The following is a 19,791-nucleotide window of genomic DNA, read 5'->3' as shown; positions in this document are numbered from 1 at the left end:
AAACACCTGAAGTCCTTCTGCATTTGACCACAGTCCCTCCTCCTTTTCATTACTCACTATCTGGCTTAACTTATTGTTCCTGCCTTCTTGGCCCTAAAAACATGTACATTTACAATTCAAGCCCAAAAGATGGTCTTGGGCTCTCACAGCACTTGGACTGAGAGACAAACTGAAAGCTATAGTGAAAAAGAATAATAGTACTGGCTTAGTGTTTATTATATACCAGGCCCAATGTTAAGAATTTTATGCCCATGCTTTTATTAAGTTAGGCCTGCCACTAGTCTCTGTTTGAATCTGAAACCATCTATCAAGGCAATATATAGGTCATAGGAAACCTCAGAACCATGTACTCACAACTTTCCCAGACCTATTAGGACTACTGTGCATTCGCTGAATGTCCTGCTCACTCAGTGTCCCTCACGGAGGACATGAAATCAAGTCACATCCCTGTGCATTTCATTACTCAACTGACTTCATCCACAATCTTTAAAGGTCTTCTAGGAATTACAGCATCAGAATTATCTCTCCAGATTCACCACTAAATAGAAGACCGTGGGTAAATGATGACTTTCCATGCCTCAGTCTCCTTTCATATAGAATTGATTGCAAATGCTTTAAAACTTTATCCACCCTGGCTAACCCAAAAGTGGTCTCCACACCACCACATAAGTTGGTCCACTTGCCTAAAGTCTTTGTGGTTAACATATGGTTGTGCCGAAGGACATTAACAAGGTGGGCATCCATTAGATATGTCCAAGTCTAACTCATCGATTTCCATCTATGGACTGGTGCTTGTATATTTAGTCCCTTTGTTAATAGGACTATTAAGACATTCTCTGTTAAACCTGAAATTCTTTGTAATTAAACGCTAATTAAGGGGGATCATGCCCAAAAGAGTGCCCACCAGGCCCATAAATGCATTTTCAGAAAAAAAGCAGTTTTGGGGTGGAAAACTTACCAGCATCTGTTCAAAGAGTACAAGAACTTGCTCATCTGAAACATCTTGCAATGACTGTGCTGTGGGATCATCCCCGTATGAAGCAGAAGAATTTCTATGAGCAGAATTGGGCTTTTCCTTCTCCTTCTTAATTCTCATGCTGGTAAATCTCTCCAGCTGAGAAAGAGAAAAAATTATTAGCGATCCATTTTCATTCACACAACACACCACACATGAAGTAGTCAACTCTCTAACTTCTTATACATGCATGGTTCCTCTGGTTTGTGGGCATTTTAAGATTCTTCTAACATTAAAACAAGAAATCTCTTACCTAATTTAGTATACTCATTCTGTACTCCCATCTTCATCCAAAAGTAAGAGGACTGAAGTATTAAGATTTGAAACCTCTCTACAAAGAGAATACCTTGTTCTTGAGTTCTCTGGACATTTCTAAGCCCTTCAGCAATACAGAACTGAAAACACCTCACGTATAGAGTTAGCTCAGTAAAATGCTAAAATGCCATTTGTTTCCTTCAGAGGGTCCCTCCCTTCCAGAGCGGAGTATGAACACAGATTTTAGTAGGTATAGGTCATAAAGAATAAACAAGTAAACGCCTTAAAACCAGGAACCATTACTTTCTGTACATTTCATGTACATTTCTTCTGTACACTCCAAAGCCCCTGTGTTATAGAGGCAGCAAAAGTTCAATATACGGTCTTCAAAATCCCCTTTGTAAAGAATACAGTGTACTTCAGGGGTATATATGCTGTCTCTCTGCCAACCCAAGACTCATGACCCATTCCCCAAACCTCAAGTACAGATGCTCAAACCAAAGAGCCACCAGTAAGCTGAAGTTTATTAGCTGTTTGAAAATAACAGTAAGTATCTTCAAGCATTGTGGGATTTCAAGCGATGGGAGTAGCATTCAGACTGCAAGTCAGTTATGAGTTTAAAGAATGTGGCTACCCTCAGAAGCCAAAGAAATGTCCCAGGGGGATGCATGCAATGGGCCAAACACAGAGCAAAGAGTTAGGGAAAAAATTTGGGGAGGTTCTGAGAATAGAACCAACATCACCATTTCAAGTTATAGAAAGTCAAAGTTATGACAAGTGGTAAATATCACAGTGGAGGAAATGAGCTGGAACATGCACATGCTGAACAAAATTTCCTTACCTCATCTGCCATGAGCCGCTTCAGAGTCTACGAAACAAGAAAAAGAAGGGAAAAGAAAAAGAAGATAGATCAGTGGAATTCCCCAACACCAAATGGGTTGGGGGGAGAAAAAGAGTAAGTTGAAAGGATCTAAGGTACTTTCTACAACCTAAAGATTTCAGCAAACTATTCCTTACCACATTCTCCCATGTAAGGGGCATGAAGGAGTTTCAAGGTCACTAACATATGACTCTTTGGCAGGGAAAACAAATAGAGAACCGCAAGGACTCTAAGATGACCACTATGCATATGAAACATGCTTAACTTCATCAGTAAACAAGGGAATGCAAACTAAAACCACAAAATGAGATATCACTTCACACTCTCACAGATGGCAATCATTTTCTTGTCTGTCTGGTTGGAGAGAAGTGGGAGCTCTCACACAGTCAGCAGTAATATAAATTGCTATGGCCACTGTGGAAAACAGCATGGCATTATCTAATAAAGTTAAATACACACACATACAACTCAACACATCAATTTCAATAAATCTATCCTGCAGAAACTTGCATGTATGTACCAGGATGTATGGAACAAGAATGATCACAGTAACACTAAAACAATATCTAAAACAGAGAACAAGCCAAGGAGCCATCAAGAATAGAATGGGTAACCTGGTACCATGTACAATGGGGAACAATTACACAGAGAAATTAAACAAACTCACAAACATTAAAACTAAATGAGTTATGTCTTTTATATTCAGCTTAAAAACATGTCAACTATATTATTATTTAGGAGGTAAAATTATAAACGAATGATTATCACAAATGTCAAAACCATGCTTAGTTGGGCTGAGTGGACAAGTTGTGACTGCATAAGGGGACAAAGGGGCTTCTGAGGTGCTCACAATATTTCATTTTTTGACACAGATGATTGTTACATGGGTGTTTGGTTTAATAATTCTGTGTTCTATGTTCTCTTCCATATACATGCTGTACTTTAAAAAAATAGCAGGGATGATAAAGCAGGAATTCTTTGTCCTAATACCTCATTTTAAACCGTATTTCATTATCTTAATGTTTTTACAAGAATATATATAGTAAAGGCCTCTTGACTAACCTTCCTCAACTAATGAAAAACTAGGGGCGCCTGGGTGGCTCAGTCATTAAGCAACTGCCTTCGGCTCAGGTCATGGTCCCAGAATCTTGGGATGGAGCTGTGAATCAGGCTCCCTGCTCAGCAGGAAGCCTGATTCTCCCTCTCCCACTCCCCCTGCTTGTGTTCCCTTTCTTGCTGTCTCTCTCTGTGTGTGTGTCAAATAAATAAGTAAAATCTTTAAAAAAGGTGGGGGGCACCTGGGTGGCTCAGTGGGTTAAGCCTCTGCCTTCAGCTCAGGTCATGATCCCAGGGTCCTGGGATCGAGCCCCGCATTGGGCTCTGCTCAGCGGGGAGCCTGCTTCCTCCTCTCTCTCTCTGCCTGCCTCTCTGCCTACTTGTGATAGGTCAAATAAATAAAATCTTAAAAAGAAAGAAAGAAAGATAAGATGGGACACCTGAGTGGCTCAGTGGATTAAGGTCTCTGCCTTCGGCTCAGGTCAAGATCCCAGGGTCCTGGGATCAAGCCCCATACTGGGCTCTCTGCTTAGCAGGGGGCCTGCTTCCTCTTCTCTCTCTGCCTGCCTCTCTGCCTACTTGTCATCTTTGTCAAATAAATAAATAAAATCTTTTAAAAAAAATATTCTCCCCCACCAAAAAAAAAAAAAAGAAGAAGAAGAAAAGAAAGAAAGAAAAATAGCTCTCACCCTGCTGCAGAGCTATTTTACTAACCTTTTTCCGGGTAAGAAAAAACCTCTACCATTATGTTCATGTTCCCCACGTCAGACTTTAATTATATCTGGTTAAATAATGAATCAACTTTTCTCTCCATGGTCCAGAGGAGGTCAAGCTTCCACTGACTGAGGACTAATCACAAACCTGAAGCTTTAAGAACCTTGCTCAGCATCAACAGAATTTACAGTTACTTTGTGTGTGCCGCTTACTGGGGAGAGAAGGCAGAAGGATGGTGAGGCAGGCGGCAACACTGAAGGAGACTAACACTTCCTTTTGTCACCATCCTTATTCACAGGGGAAACAAGGTACAAAAAGGATGAGTATGTACAATTTAACCACTGCCAAGATTAAACTTAAGTGCACCTACCTAGAGTAACTGCTTCCAGAAACTTGTACTCCAAACTCAAAATGTTCCTTCATAACCAAGCAACAACCCTAACAATTCTGGGATGGATATAACACAGGGAACCTGGGGCTAATGAATCAGTGCCAGTTGGATTGCTCACAGCTGCAGGCTAGGTTAAAGAAAGGAAACCAGCAACCGGTTCCTTCTGCCTACAGTTTCATTTCTCTTCGTTCATCCCTACTACCACTACGTAAGCTTTTGCCATTATTATCTCCTGCTCAACTTACTGCAAAAGCTTCTTAACTGATCTCCCTGCCTCCAGTCCGGTCTACCTTACACCAATCCATTCTCCATACTGTATCCACGGGTAATCTTTCTAAAATGCCACAATGTCCACAGTATTTCCTCATTTAAAACCTTTCAATGGCTCCCAACTGTCACAAACCCTCTACTTCAAACTCTATCTTCTGGGCATCCTGAAAGAGCTGCAGGTCCACAAACAGATCTTGCTGTCTCACCACCCCAGACTTTCCTTAGGCTGCTCCTTCCCTCAGTCTAGACTTTGCTTTCAAGGCTAACTACAACAGGCCCTGCAGTAGGATACCAACTCTAATTGGACAAATACCTCTCCTTATGTTTCCACTGTAATAGGTGCTTGTCTGTCTTGTGGCACTGGTTGTGGATTACAGTTGTCTTTTGACTGTCCGCCTCCTCTGCTCCTTTCCAGACTAAGTTCCTTCACGGCAGAGCCTGAGACTTGGTCACTGTATTTCCTACAAACAGATACCATAATCTGGGGCTGCTTTCCTAAACTGCCAAGAGCCCTGAAAAAACTCTGAAATCAATTCATTGTGTCAATGAAAAAAACTGAAGCCTAGACAGGTAGAGTAAATCACTGAGGTCACGTGATCAGAAACAAGCTGGGTATGAACGCTAGTCTTCAGATTCCAAAGCCTAAAATCTTTGCATTCCCCAAATTCTTCAGCCTTGTTCCCATTTAAGGCCCATACTCTTGCCTTTAGAAACAAAAGTGAATATATATTTTCATAATAAGGAAGATACCACATTCTCTTGCTTTCTTTGGTGCATTACTAAAAACAGATTTAATTACTTTAACAAAATTATCCACACTTTAGCGCTCAGTTTTGAGTATGGACAGCAAAAATGATGCCTACAGGATCAAAGTTGAACTTTCCCAAAATGTCCAACAGAGGGCAGCAACTACCAGCAAAGCGAATCACCCTATAGGCAAAAGTCTGTTTCAAAACCCAACAAAAAGCCCCAAGAGCAAGCTCAATTCAATTACTGAAATGTAAACCGCTGCTAGAGTGTACTACTGAGTGTGTATTGTTTACTTACTATTATGCGTTTTTCTTATAGATCCTCTGTATACTATGCTTGCAAACAGCAAGCTTTACTCAGTATTTTAATTATATCCTTAGTTGAGCTGTGGATTCTGATAAAGAACAAGAATTCCCAGATCATAAAACATATAAATGACTAAAAATAGGGGTATCCAGGAAGATAAATGCTCCTGGAGTTGTATTTGTGCCTCATCCCCCAGATGCTCAAGCTTTTGTCATTTTCTTTCATCACCCTACCTGTCTCTTAATGTTTCTACTCTCACCATTCTCCTTGCCTGCTGTCAATTCTCTTCTGCCCCCAAACCCCAAATCAAACCCTTCCTCTCCTAACCTGCTGGGACTAAATACTTCATCTTCCTGTTGCTCCTACTGAGTCTTCCTCTAAAACCTTTAACTATAGATACTGAAAGAAGCATACATACTAAATGAAATCTTTTTAAAAATATCAAAATCTGCTCATGAATACAGATTAATAGTAACTATTAGATAAAAGACAGTAGACTGAACAAAGCACCTAGTTTCTCCCCTTTTGAAAACCTTCTAAATCTACAGAAAAAGATTCTTTTTGCAAAGAAAACAATGATGGAAGGAAGGAGACTATCAGGTTGGGAAGAGTAAGAACAGCACAACTTCAACCAAATTTTGAAGCTGGGAAATAGACTAGTGGTAAACCCAAAAGACCTAAGAAAGCTGAAAACACAATAACCAATTGTAATTATATTTAAAGACTATCGAAAGGCACAAGAATTAGCAGCATGAGGTACCTATGGAAATGGGGGCTGGAAGGAGGAGGAGCCTAAAAATAAGAAGACTGGCTGGCAGCTGTTTAAGAAGCAGTTCCTACACTGGATGGAGCTCAATTTCAGGACCCTGGGATCAGGACCCAAGCCAAGATCAAGAGTCAAACACTTAACTGACTGAGCCACCCACGTGCCCCAAATTGTATTTAATATTAAATAAATTTAAATTTACAAACTAATATTATATTACTATTATTAAACTTAAGTATGTTTGGAATACCCTGGATATGTGAATCTACTTTCACCCATAAATTTTATCAAATCTAAATATACTTCAACTTCGGGTGCCCGGGTAACTCAGTCAGTTAAGCGTCCAACTCTCAGTTCCAGCTCAGGTCACCTAAGGGTTGTCAGATGGAGCACCATGTAGGGCTCTACACTCAGTGTGGAGCCTGCTCCATCCTCCTCCTCTGCCTCTGTCCCTCCTTTACTATCCACCCAACCCCTTCCCCATGCACTCATATTCTCTTTAAAATAAATAAAATCTTTAAATATACCCCAACTATTTTTTAACAAAAATTGAGCATATATATTGAGATGTGCTATAAATGTAAAACATACACTGGAGTCCAACTTAGTGTTAAGAACAATATAAAACATTCCATTAATGCTGTTATATGTATTACATACTAAAATCTTGTTATATATTGGATTACCTAAATTAGTATTATTAAAATTAATTTCACGTTTCTTTTTGCTTTTTTCTTCTTGCCTTTTTCTGTGGCTGCCAGAAAATCTGAAATTACATATGCGACTCACATTATATATCTATTATACAGGTCTATTCTATAGTAAAGTGCATAGTTAACATACTTTACCTGTGCATCTTGAGTTTCCAATCAGTTAGTCCCTTACTTTTTTTTCCCCTCTTAAAGTAGGCTCCATGCCCAGCATGGCATCCAACATGGGGCTTGAACTCATGACCCTGAGATCAAGATATGCACTGAGATCAAAGGCCTTTTTTTTTTTTAAAGATTTTATTTATTTATTTGACAGAGAGAGATCACAAGTAGGCAGAGAGGCAGGCAGAGAGAGAGGAAGGGAAGCAGGCTCTCCGCTGAGCAGAGAGCCCGACGCGGGACTCGATCCCAGGACCCTGAGATCATGACCTGAGCCGAAGGCAGTGGCTCAGCCCACTGAGCCACTCAGGCGCCCCATAATGCCATTTTAAAAAGAAAAATTCAGACAAAAAAAAAACCTGTAGAAGTTGAAGGTAAGAGAACAGAAACTCAAGAGAAAGCTCAATAGAAAGACTAGAAGTTAAGAATTGAGGAAATCTCCCAAAAAGCAGAACAAAAACACAAAGATGGAAAAATAAGAGAGAAAAGATAAGCAAAGATGATTCAATACACAAATAGGAGAAAACAGGGGAGAAAGTTACCAAAGAAATAATGCAAGAATATTTCCCAATACCAAAGGGTAAGTCTCCAGCAGAATGTATAAAAATAGACCACACAGAGGCATATTATGATGAAATTTCAAAACACTGAATACAAAGAAAATTCTACAAGATTTGACAGAAGGGAGAGAAATTGGTCATATACAAAGTAACAAGAACAAATTTGGGTTTTTTAACAATACACCAAAAGATAGATGACAACAGAACAAGCCTTTATTTATTTAAGATTTTTTAAAATTTATTTGACAGAGAGGGAACACAAGCAGGGGGAGTGGGAAAGGGAAAAGTAGGCTTCCCGCTAAGCAGGGAGCCTGATGTGGGGCTCGATCCCAGGATCCTGGATCATGATTTGAGCCAAAGGCAGACAATGACTGAGCTACCTAGGCACCCTCCAGAACAAGGCTTTTAAAAATATGAAAAATATAATTTCAAACCTAGGATTCTATATCCAACAAAACAATCAAATGTTGAGTTCAGTATAAGCATTTTCAGAAACTTAAGCTTTCAAAAATTTATTCCCATGCACCTCAAAAAGCCACTATAGGATATGCTCCACCAAAATGAGGGAGCAAGCCAAGAAGTAAAGGACTTGAAACACAGCAACAGGAGACCTAACACCTGAAAGAGCTAAAGAAAACCCCTAGGACAAAGATTCTAGAAGACTGTACTTTGCCAGAGAGCACAATTAAAAGGGAACTGTGGGACCTGACTCCCCATACTGTCACCACCATCATCCACTTTTGTTCTGGGCTTTTAAATTGGTAATACCTGGTGATTCTGACCCAGACAGATTCTTGGCTTATTGGAAACATATGTTAATAATTTCTTCCCTTCCTTCCTTGGTCTACTGCCTGGACCTCAAGGACACTCAACTCCACCCCACAGTTTTTTTCTAGTTTGACTTATCCAGAAGAACTACGATTGGCCATGGTAAGCTTAGAAAAAGAAAGTATAAAGCAGTATAACTCCTCTGACCATATTCTTCTTGGGATTCCTAGTACTTGACCCTCACTATAGCCTTGCCAGATGCTCAACTATGTGACTCTTGATCCCGGGGTTGTAAGTTTGAGCCCCAAATTAGGTGTAGAGATTACTTAAGTAAATAAATATATAGTAAATATATATATATATATAGTAAAATATATTAAATAGTATATAAATATAAAATATATTAAATAGTAAACTATAGTAAATAAATATATAGTAAAAAAAAAAATTTATTTCTAAAGGTCATTAGCTGGACCAGAAAAGAGCTCAACAAAATGGTATTTACCAAAATGACCTTCATCTTTTCCAAAAGATGCTCTGTGTTATCAAATCTTATTCAAATGAACAGAAATTGCTCAAAGCTGCACCGCATCGAAAGTAACAGCATCAGGGCGCCTGGGTGGCTCACTGGGTTAAGCCTCTTCCTTCGGCTCAGGTCATGATCCCAGGGTCCTGGGATCAAGCCCCACATCCGGCTCTCTGCTCAGCAGGGAGCCTGCTTCCTCCTCTCTCTGCCTGTCTCTCTGCCTACTTGTGATCTCTGCCTGTCAAATAGATAAACAAAATCTTAAAAAAAAAAAAAAGTAACAGCATCAAATGGGGTGCCCCATTCAGTTACACTCTTGGTTTCAGCTCAGTTCTGATCTTGCAGTCATAAGATCAAGCCCCAAGTCAGGCTCAGCACTCAACAAGGAGTCTACTTGAGTTTCTCTCTCCTTCTCCCTCTGCTCCTACCCTGCCCCCACTCTCTCTCTCAAATAAATAACTCTTTTAAAAAAGTAACATGATCAAGAATAAATACACTTTAAAAACAAAACAAAATATATTTGGCTGGGTACTGCTCTGCATTAAGACCATCCACCATCACCATAAAAATGAAAAGCTGTCCCCTCAGTCCCCCTTCCAGAGAACAATTCAAGGCTCTGATTCACTCACCACATCCTAATGTAATATGTGGTAAGATAAATCTTTTGGTTACCGTCTATAGGAAATAAACTTCCTAGACACTTCACAGTTTGGCTTCTACAAGAAACCAAAAATAAAAAAGTCCAAAGACCCCAAGGTATGCCTTGTGAGGCAAAACTAATCATGACTTAATGACTATGGAACACACCGTGATTATTATCATAATAAATGCAAATGAATTATAAAACTTCTCTTCCATACTGGATTTGTGGTGGTGGTGGTTAAACCTATTAACACTTCAGCTTTTAAAAAGTGAGTAGGTAATGGGGTCCCTGGGTGGCACTCAGTTGAGTGTCCAACTCTTGGTTTCTGCTTGGGTCATGATCTCATGATAGTGGGATTGAGTCCCATGTTAGGCTGCATGCTCAGCAAGTAGTCTGGACTCCCCCTCCTAGCACTCTACCCTTCCCCTCCATGCCCACATATGCTGTCTCTCTTCCTAAATAAATAAATAAATAAATCTTTTAAAAGGAAGTAGATGGGACTAAACATGGCAGTCTTTTGGATACAGGTTCCCTATGTTTGTTTGCCTAGCAACAGAACTGGCAAATTTTTAAACTCAAGGCTATAAGAAAATCATTCCAGAGACTGACTCACCTTTACCCAATTCCCTGAATCTTTAACTTTTCCCACTCAGCAGGGAAACAGGACAGAATTCTCTAACAATTAAGGGTGGTCTCTTGGCACAAGATGTTCACACAGCCAAACAAAAAGTAGTTAGGTAGTATCCTGAGCAGCAGAGAGGTTGGCAGGGATCTAATAAGAGAATATGATTAAACTTTACTTTAAACAGAGTATATTACATAGTAAAAAGTGTTTCCAATTCCTACCATGGTGCTTCACAAGAACAGTTAATCATGGATGATAATCCTATGAAACATGTGGCTCATGCCACAGAATATATAAATCTCCAGTTGTAAGCCTGTATCTCAGTACTTTCCAAATATTTTGTTCAGGTTAACATATTTAATCTTTTTAAAAATTGTAACTAAAGTAGAGTTGATATACAGTATGTTTCAGGTGTACAACACAGTGACTCAACAACTACATATGTTATCAAATGCTCACCAAGGTATTACGGTATTACTATATTCCTTATGCTGTATTTTTTATCCCCATGACTTAGTTTGTAACTGCAAATTCATAATCTCCTTCGCCCATTTCTTTTGCTCATTCCTCCACTATTATTCTTCCACCTTTTAAAAAAATTATGGTTCAGGCTAATACCACACATATCAGAGCTCTTGGCTAAATGACTACCACCAGAAAATTCTGAAAGACCCAGAGGCCCAGGCTCCCTTGGAACTACAGGTTTTCTTAAAATACCTATAATCACAAAGCAATTCACTAACTGCCTCAGGATGGTCAAGTCATACCTCTCCCTCTCTGACATCCATCCTTGCTCAAGGGCTTTCTAATCTAGAATAAGGGATATGTTTAGAGTGGTAGATAAAATTCTAAGATGTTCCCCAAGATTCCTAGCTGACATATGCATCCTGTATAATTACCATGACTGTATGACAGGATACCACTCCTGTGATTAGGTTCTATTACTCGGCACAATTGACTTTTAAGAAAAGGAAATAATCTGCATGGGCCTGAACCGATCACACTTGCCCTTTAAGTCTGATGTGAGATGTTAAGAGACACTAGAACTCAATAATGTCATTTCTGACTTGAGCATGAAAGGGCTCTAAATGGCAAGAACCGAACTCAGCCAATACTGAATGAGCTTGGAGGCAGATTCTCCCCAAGTGACTCTATATCAGAACTGGCCTCTGACAACTCTTGAGAATGCAGCCACACTACTCATGCTGGACTTCTGACTAATGGAACTATGAGCTAATAAGTGGGTTTTGGTTTAAACTGTTGAGTTTCTTATGTAGCAGGAGGAAACGAATACATTAAACAAACTGACAAAATTACGATTTATCTAGAACTTTGGGTAAAGGAAAAAGACTATGACTCCTGGTTTATTTATTTATGGTATCCTAAAAAACTACAGGTACAATTTTGAGCAAATCACTAATTCTTCATGCTTTGGTTCCCTTATTTATTAAAAACAAAGCCAAAGCAGACACACACATTTGGGAATTCACTTCATGAGATCATGAAGTGGAGTGGTAAGAGATCATTCTGTAAGGTAACTGCAATGTTATTACTACATAAAGACTTGTTTTAAAATACACATCTGAAGAGTGGACTAGTTGACATTGTGCTCCAACAACAAAAGGAAAAAAACTATTCATCTATCAACTATACATTTAGCCATAGTCAGTCATTTCGCAAAAAGAACTAAAGAACGTACCAAAGGCAGGCTCTCAATATCTTTTATCAGACTGTTTATTGTAACTGCTTCTGGGGATCAGACTGTAAGTTGCTTAGGGGCAGGAACCCATATCTTGTTCATTTGATGTGGCCACTATTTAATAAATATTTTAAAAATTAGCATCAGTATAGGTTTAAGAGCATAATCCTAAGCATAGTATATTCATTCATTAATTCCTTTACTCAAATTAGGCAAACCTAGGAAATTCCTTAAGTTAAAGTCTGTGACAATGTGACTGTTATGGACAGGTCAGTCAACCATGAGACCACACCTTGAAGAGTCATGTCTTTCCCTATACATGAGAACAGGGGATGCTCACTGGTACTTGACACACTTTGAGTTGACCTTGAGGAAAATATTAAACTATGGAACACAGGTCACCTAAGGAGTCTTCCACATCCTTTGAAAAGCAGTAAACCTTAAGACACAGGCTACCTATAGGTAAAATGGAAATCCAACAACAATCTTCTTTCAAATCCTCAGGAAGGACCAGGTAAGGTATGTGTCATTCAGAATCATACAGAGCAGAGAGCATGGTCTGGCTCTGATTCGTCTCTTTATTCTATCACAGTAATGACATTCAGTTCCTTAGGATAGTTCCTTAGGCAACAGGAAATTATCATGTACACTTGAATTCAATTACCAATGAATCCCATTCCAGCTCGGACAAAAAATTTGTCACAACTCCACTGGGCGACAGCAAGGGCAGGCTGAGTTTTTCTTTTTATCACAGTTGCACTCTTGAAGACTGTATCATTTTATAAGGCTGGTATGAAAAGTAATAAAATGGATGGAAAGCACTTTGTATTATAAAGTGCTTTGTAAAAATTAAATAATATATGATGATGGAACCTATGACACTTTTCAGCCTCCCTTCTTCAATTCCCACTCCTCATTTAGAAGTCAATTATAACTAGAAAGAAAAAATAACAGGTAACTTCTAATGTAGAGAACTTCAAATGTAGAGAACTTTCCCTTCCATTTTCAAAGAATGACACTGAATTAAGTCAGTATTTCATCTACCATTTGCAGAGAAACAGACTAGATAGATTATGACATCACAACTTAATGGTGTCAAAAGCCTAAACCTAAGAGTTGTGCAGAACTGGAGTACCCACTTCCAGAAAGGAAAGAAAAGAGATGGGAAGGGAGGGGAGGAAAAGAAGAGAAAACGGGTATCTCCAAGAAAAAGGAAGACTAAATGAAAGGCACAAAAATGACCAGGAACTGAGAAACATCAACTATAAAGCTAACTTAGATTACTAAGTTAAATGGGTTTAAGGGAAAGAAACCTGAAGATTATAGAGCAGTCCCCAGAAATGGAGATGGCTCACTCATGCTCAATATGATCACTATGGGAAAACTGCTAAAGGAGTCAGACCTTCACAGCTCATCCATTTAAGTTTCATGCTGCCTTAGCAGCCCCAAAGCTCAACTCAGAACTAGACAGTTAGCTTGTTAAAATTCATATAAGAAAAGAAAGGAACACAGTAGAGGAGAGTCCAAGAGCTCTTAAACCTAATTAAGAGAGTTCTTGGGGCACCTGGGTGGCTCAGTCAGTTAAGGGTCTGCCTTCGGCTCAGCTCACGATCTCAGGGTCCTGGGATGGAGCCCCAGGTAGGCTTCTCCCTCTCCTGCTCCCTGTGCTTGTGCTTTGTCTCTCCCTGTCAAATAAATAAATAAACCTTAAAAAAAAAAAAAGAGCCCTAATTAAGAGGGTTCTTTGAATCTACCCCTGCCTTCCAGAGCCAGTATCTTTTTACTGATCCCACCCAGGATGCCTTGAGAGATTCCAGGCAGTGATGTTTGCCAAGTATGAGTTAGAAATGTCCTACAAAGAACATTAAGTAATTAATCATTACCTGTTTCAGTAATTTAGTTGTAAATCTGAAGCAATTTACTTAGAAATGCAAAGGAACAAACTCAATTTCCATACAACTGTCTAAATCAGTTGGTCAGAGTCTGCTTTCAAATAAACCACATTTCCCAGCTATGATTAAAATGAAGGAAAACTCTTAACATTAAGAGTCAATCCTCTGACAGGTCAAAATACATTCTAATAGTCCTCTGTTAGTTCAAGAAGGCAAGCCTCTTAGGGAAAAGGAGAAGGTAACATTTTGCCTACCGCCCAGCTCATTTTAAGGCCCGGGACTGGCATAGCCTGCATCCCAGATAGCTGATAGCCTAGAGAAAAGAAGGGAAGTCCACTCAGGTTTCACTACTCTAGCTCAGGAGAGCAGGTGGAAACCAGGCTGGAAACATTGCATTCCCCCTACAAGTCCATCCAAACTAACTGCCAGCCCCCTGCACTATGAACCACCAATGGATTGGGACAACAAGCTGTCAACAGAGAAAGTGTTCATATTCTAGAAGTCCTAGTTTCCTATCAAGTATCACAAGGTGTGGCAGACATGACCATCTCTTCTGCTGTCAGGAAGGAAGTGCACATATATTCTGTCATCTGGTGAGAGATCAGTAAGCAAAACTTCCTTTCAAACATCCTAAGGTTCTGATAAAACTTTTGAGCACACAGCAGTATCCCCCACTTGTCGACCGTTCATGTTAAGCCACTTTGCTTTTTTGAAGCCTATATCAGTACCTGTTTTTGCTAACTCTAAGAAATCCTTAAGATTTTCACTTTTATTAAAAAAAAAGGGGGGGATGAAAAGCGAAAATAGCATCCAGCATTTCTTTTTCAGAGAACTATTATGTGAGAGGCAGTGCACACCCCGAGCAGGGCTACGCTCAGCATCTCAGCATCAGGCCACCGTAAATTTGAAGTCTGTCTGTAAGCATCTGGTGCTTTATCTCCATTTGTTCTGTGCCTCTGTTAGCGAGATGTGGCCTAAGTTACCAGAAAAGCCTGAGAGGTTATTTTTAGGAATGCTTGAAAATGTTTCCATATAAATTACTGGTAAGTGCTTCTTTATGTCATTTTGGTTTATGAAAGATTTCATAGGAACATCAGATGGGGCGAGGGCCTGTATAGAAAACAATAAATAATGTTAACCTATTTTCCGAAAATTTTGGCACATTTCTCCAGTTGCAAATACCGATCCTTGTTCTTCACTTTCTGAGTGTGGGCCTTTCTCTTTATTGCCTGAGCTTAGAATGTAATTGCTCCTTTAAAAAGGGGGTGTTGTCCACTCATTTGGAAACAGTCAGTGACTCAGGAATGCTGTTTCCCAATCTCCGTAGCAACTGTTTTCTCCTCCCTTGCTGTGATCTGAGTAGCAGGACATCTACTCTTCCTCAAGGGTTAGCACATGTATGACACACCCAAGGCCTGGCTGACAGGAAGTTCCTGCAGCTGATATTACTTCTACATACAGGGACCAATGAGACCACTTTGTTTTAAATCCCATTCTCAAACCCTTCATTTCGAAATGATGGTTACACCTCCTTTTTTCCTATCCACACATCATTCCTAAACACCCAGAAATAATCATAGCCTACTGAAAACAGCTTAACTGATCCAAAAATTACATTACACAGACATGATCATATGAAAACATTTTCTTTAAATCTAGAATAAGATCTGATTTTGAGAAAATCTTGCAGGGGAGAGAAGCAGGAGAGCATGAGGTGAAATCTTATTATTCCTCTATCACCAGAAATACAAGTAAGAGTTAAAATACGGTGTTGCTGATAGTTCCATACTACAACTGCTAAAAGTATGTTCTAACACAAACATACAATTTCAGGCCAAAGTCATTAGGCTACAAAATGTAAACATAAAAAAAAATAACAAATGGAAAGCAAGGTAGGGGACTGTTTTATTTACATACAAACCTGTATTTTTTTTTTAAGATTTTATTTATTCATTTGATAGAGAGAGAGAGCGACAGACAGCTAGAGAGGAACACAAGCAGGGCTGTGGGAGAGGGAGAAGCAGACCCTCCCCCGAGCAGAGAGCCGGATGAGGGGCTTGATCCCAGGACCCTGGGATCATGACCTGAGCCAAAGGCAGACACCTAACAACTGAGCCACCCAGCAACCCCCACATCTATATTTTCTTATAAATAGGTGTTTCACTTTTATAATAAAAAATACATTTCCATTTATAACAAAAGTAGCACTTTTCAAAGATTAGAAAGCTAGAAAATTTTTGATACATTGTTTTAAAAGCAAAAAACTTGTGTAAGCTATAATTGCAACTCTGTAAAAACGTGCACAGACATAATGACTAAAATATTCACACACTAAGTGAAATAAAAAATGAAAAGTAAAAATTTGGGGTCTAGATACTGTTATTTTAAAAATATATGTATATGATTTTTTTAAAAAAGCGTTAAAAAAAATCATGGCACAACACCTAAAAGCAAAGCAACATTATCCAATTCCCCTATTTAAAATACCCACTAGTATTTACTCTTCTCCAGTAGTACTCTGCTTAAGGAAACACTCCAGCAGGGCACAGTTAGGAAAATTAGGGGTAACAAAGCAATGCGAGAAAGAATAATGAAGAGCGCCTGAGTGGCTCAGTCAGTTAAGAGTCTGCCTTCAGCTCAGGTCATGATCTCGGGGTCCTGGGATCAAGCCCCGCATGGGGCTCCCTGCTCAGCAGGGGGTCTGCTTCTCCCTCTGCCTCTGTCACCTGCTTGTGCACTCTCTCTCTCTAACACTTTCTATCTCAAATAAATAAAATCTTTTTTTTTTAAATAATAATGAATAGCCTAAAAGCTAGTTCACCTAAATACATGACTTCAAGCAAATTAGTACTTCCAGGCCTCAGTGGCCTCCTATTAAGATGAGGAAGCTGGATCAGATCATTTCTATGGTCTCTTGAGAGGCCCTTAAAGACTGTGCTTAGTTTACTACTGCTCTTTTCGAGGGTAGCCCAATGCCTGCTGCTTGCCTGATAGTGCATATCCTACGGTGGCTTCTCACCACTTCTTCTTGTGGTTTCAATCACAGGAAACAGACGTCACCCATGGGCCTAGAAGTAAGTAACGAACAAGCCCTGGCGGATGCAAAGAGCTGCCAACTAAAGCCAACTCCCATCTTTCTAAAATACAAGAATCAAGAAATCACTAGAAACTTTATCCCTGGGGAGCCTAATACACATCTTTCACAAAAACTAACAGAACTAAAAATATCTCTGTAGGTTCCATGCATGCAGACATGATGAGAGAATTTTAGAACAGTCTCACTCTACTTTGCTTCTATGACCAAATGAAGAAATTGAAGATTAGCTATGGGTAGGAGTATAAGTATTTAGAAGGGGGAAAAAAGGTCACTAGCACCTTCTGTGGAGACCTAGACATATCCTGAAGACTTGGGAGACTCATCCTTGTCTTCTTTATCTAATATTCTATGTAAACCTTTAGACAGCCCTAAAAAACCATGATACCAAGAGATTAAAATAATATGGGGACTTACCAATTATTCACTTTACATGTATGCTAATAATCCCTACAGAACTGGGTCAAATACTGCTCTCATTCATAATGTTGAAAGTTGGCAGCCCTGTAAACCCTTCCTTTCAAAATGATGGTTTGAAAGTTGGCAGAACTATCTAAAATAATGCAGAGATTTTTAATCCTACAGACAGTTTCTTCCATAAAACACAAAACTAAAACATACTATCTCTAAAGAATAATAAACTTTTCTCAACAGAGTTCTTCTGGTCAGATATAGTTAACATTAGTGGTTCTCTTCACCTCAGTTCCTTTGGTCAGAGAGGACTAATGTTTTTAAACTGCCAATCTCCTACATTAGACCATAGAAATGGAGGACCTTGAAAATCATCTCAAGACTCCCAAGACTAACATTAAAACTAAAATACATAAGAGGATATTGCTAATGTGAGCAAAACACCACCAGTGGGCTTAAGCACCTCACAAGCAAGATGAGAAATAAGATCCCCCCAAAAAGCTGCCTCTTCCCTCTCTATATATATTATATATAATACATATGTGGGGGTTTTTTCATTCACAAAAGATTAAAGAACACTTCAAAGAGCAAGCAATCAAAACCCACATGGCATTATAGGAAACTTTTAAGAAGAAATAATACAGCCCAAAGATAAGTTCTGATTGTCCCCATGGTGGGATTTCCCACCTGAGCCCACAATTTGGCTATCCAGTTTTGAGATCCAGCCAGAGTCATATTTTCAAAATCTAAATTTATCGCTCAAAGTCTGAAAAGATGTGTGTGTTAAAATTGATAAGGATTGTAAATTAAATAAACTTAACAATCTAAATTCCATCTAGGTATTAGAAATGATCTGCTGAAACGTTAACACTTATCTATTCTGTTCTTGGATATGCTGATTTACTGTCACCACCACACATTCACATGGCCAGAAACTGCTCATCAACATGCACCATGACATGCTACAAAACACTAATTTTCAGTCCTGCTGTCTGCATGTTTCTACAAAAAGAGAACCTAAAAGCCCTTAACAGGAATAAAATAATCTCTATGGGGGTGCCTGCGTGGCTCAGTCATAAGCATCTGCCTTTGGCTCAGGTCATGATCCCAGGGTCCTGGGATAGCAGGGAGCCTGTTTCTCCCTCTCCCACTGTTCCTAGTTGTATTCCTTCTCTTGCTGTGTCTCTTTCAAATAAATAAATAAAACCTTTAAAAAAAAAATCCCTATGAAGTGGCTTCACCTTTCTTAAATGACGAATCTCCCATATAAATCCTCTTGACTGCTATAACTGGGCCATTTCCTTTACCACAGCCACACATTCTTATCTCTGATCCTCTGTTCACACCGCTCCCCACACCATGAAATCCCTTCCCTTCTTCTCTGCCAACCCTTGTATTTCCCTCCAAGGGCAGACATATTCCACATCTTCTATGAAATTAATTATAACTGTCCACAATTACATTCTAGATCTTTTATCAAATTTGGGACATAAGGACAGGCCTTTGAATTTAATATTAGAGATTCAGCATGAATCTCTAATATTACAAGAAAAGACCAAGAAAAGTGGAATGACTTGCCCAGAGCTCAAATGGTTAATCAGTAGCAGAGTCTGACTAAACAGCAATATTTGGAAAGAATACTTCAGTGGGAATGGAAGATAAGAGTTCTACTCCTATGTCTAGCTATAAATGTAGACAGACAACTTTCCTAGACCCACATTTCTAAATAAAGGGTCTGAATGAAATAATTTTTAGCATCCTTTAAACTTGCAGCATTCTAAGATTCTGAAACTTAGTTCTTCTGACTCACAGTCCAGTACTCATTCCACTTAATTCCTTCACTTCTCTGAAATTCTACAGCTTTCACCCTCTGTGTCCATAGCCTCTGAGCTTTTCCTACCCATTCTCTTACTGACATGACTGAGATGACAATGTATTAAAAAGCAAGGGCTGAACAGGACATGTGATAGGACAACCACATGACTTCCTGATCTTTAGCCTTTTGGATCCATGTGGATTCAGAGAGGAAAAACTCTACTCTCTACTCTCTGCCACTAGTCATAGAGAAAATCCTAGTTCCAGGTACCCAGATCTCTATGGCAATGTCTTAATTATTAACCACAGGCAAATAACTGCCAGGTCTAAAGAACAAACATCAGTAGGCCCCAGACTCAGAAGAGACCCTGGAGTTATTAACCATTCACAATCCTTAGAGTCAAGTTTCAGGGCCACAACGAGAGGATTTTAAAGATACCATATGCCACTTCTAAAAAACAGAAAAGAGGAGCACTGGGTGGCTCA

The 19,791-nt window shown here is 39.3% G+C and overlaps 1 protein-coding gene across 1 annotated transcript in view; it reads right to left on the bottom strand.

Moving 5' to 3' along the window:
• DIAPH1 (diaphanous related formin 1) overlaps positions 1-19,791 on the bottom strand; it is a 93,484-nt gene that overhangs the window by 65,945 nt on the left and 7,748 nt on the right. Inside the window, exons 2-3 of the mRNA XM_082725323.1 lie at positions 2,112-2,138; positions 959-1,114 (exon numbers count right to left, since the gene is read on the bottom strand). Of these exons, the coding sequence (XP_082581449.1) occupies positions 959-1,114; positions 2,112-2,138 (183 nt within the window). The remainder of the gene's footprint in view (positions 1-958; positions 1,115-2,111; positions 2,139-19,791) is intronic.

This window comes from Mustela nivalis (assembly GCF_964662115.1).
Source record: "Mustela nivalis genome assembly, chromosome: 3".
Lineage (NCBI taxonomy): Eukaryota > Metazoa > Chordata > Mammalia > Carnivora > Mustelidae > Mustela > Mustela nivalis.
Note: the sequence above shows the minus strand (reverse complement) of the source record. Positions and strands in the feature narration are given on the sequence as shown.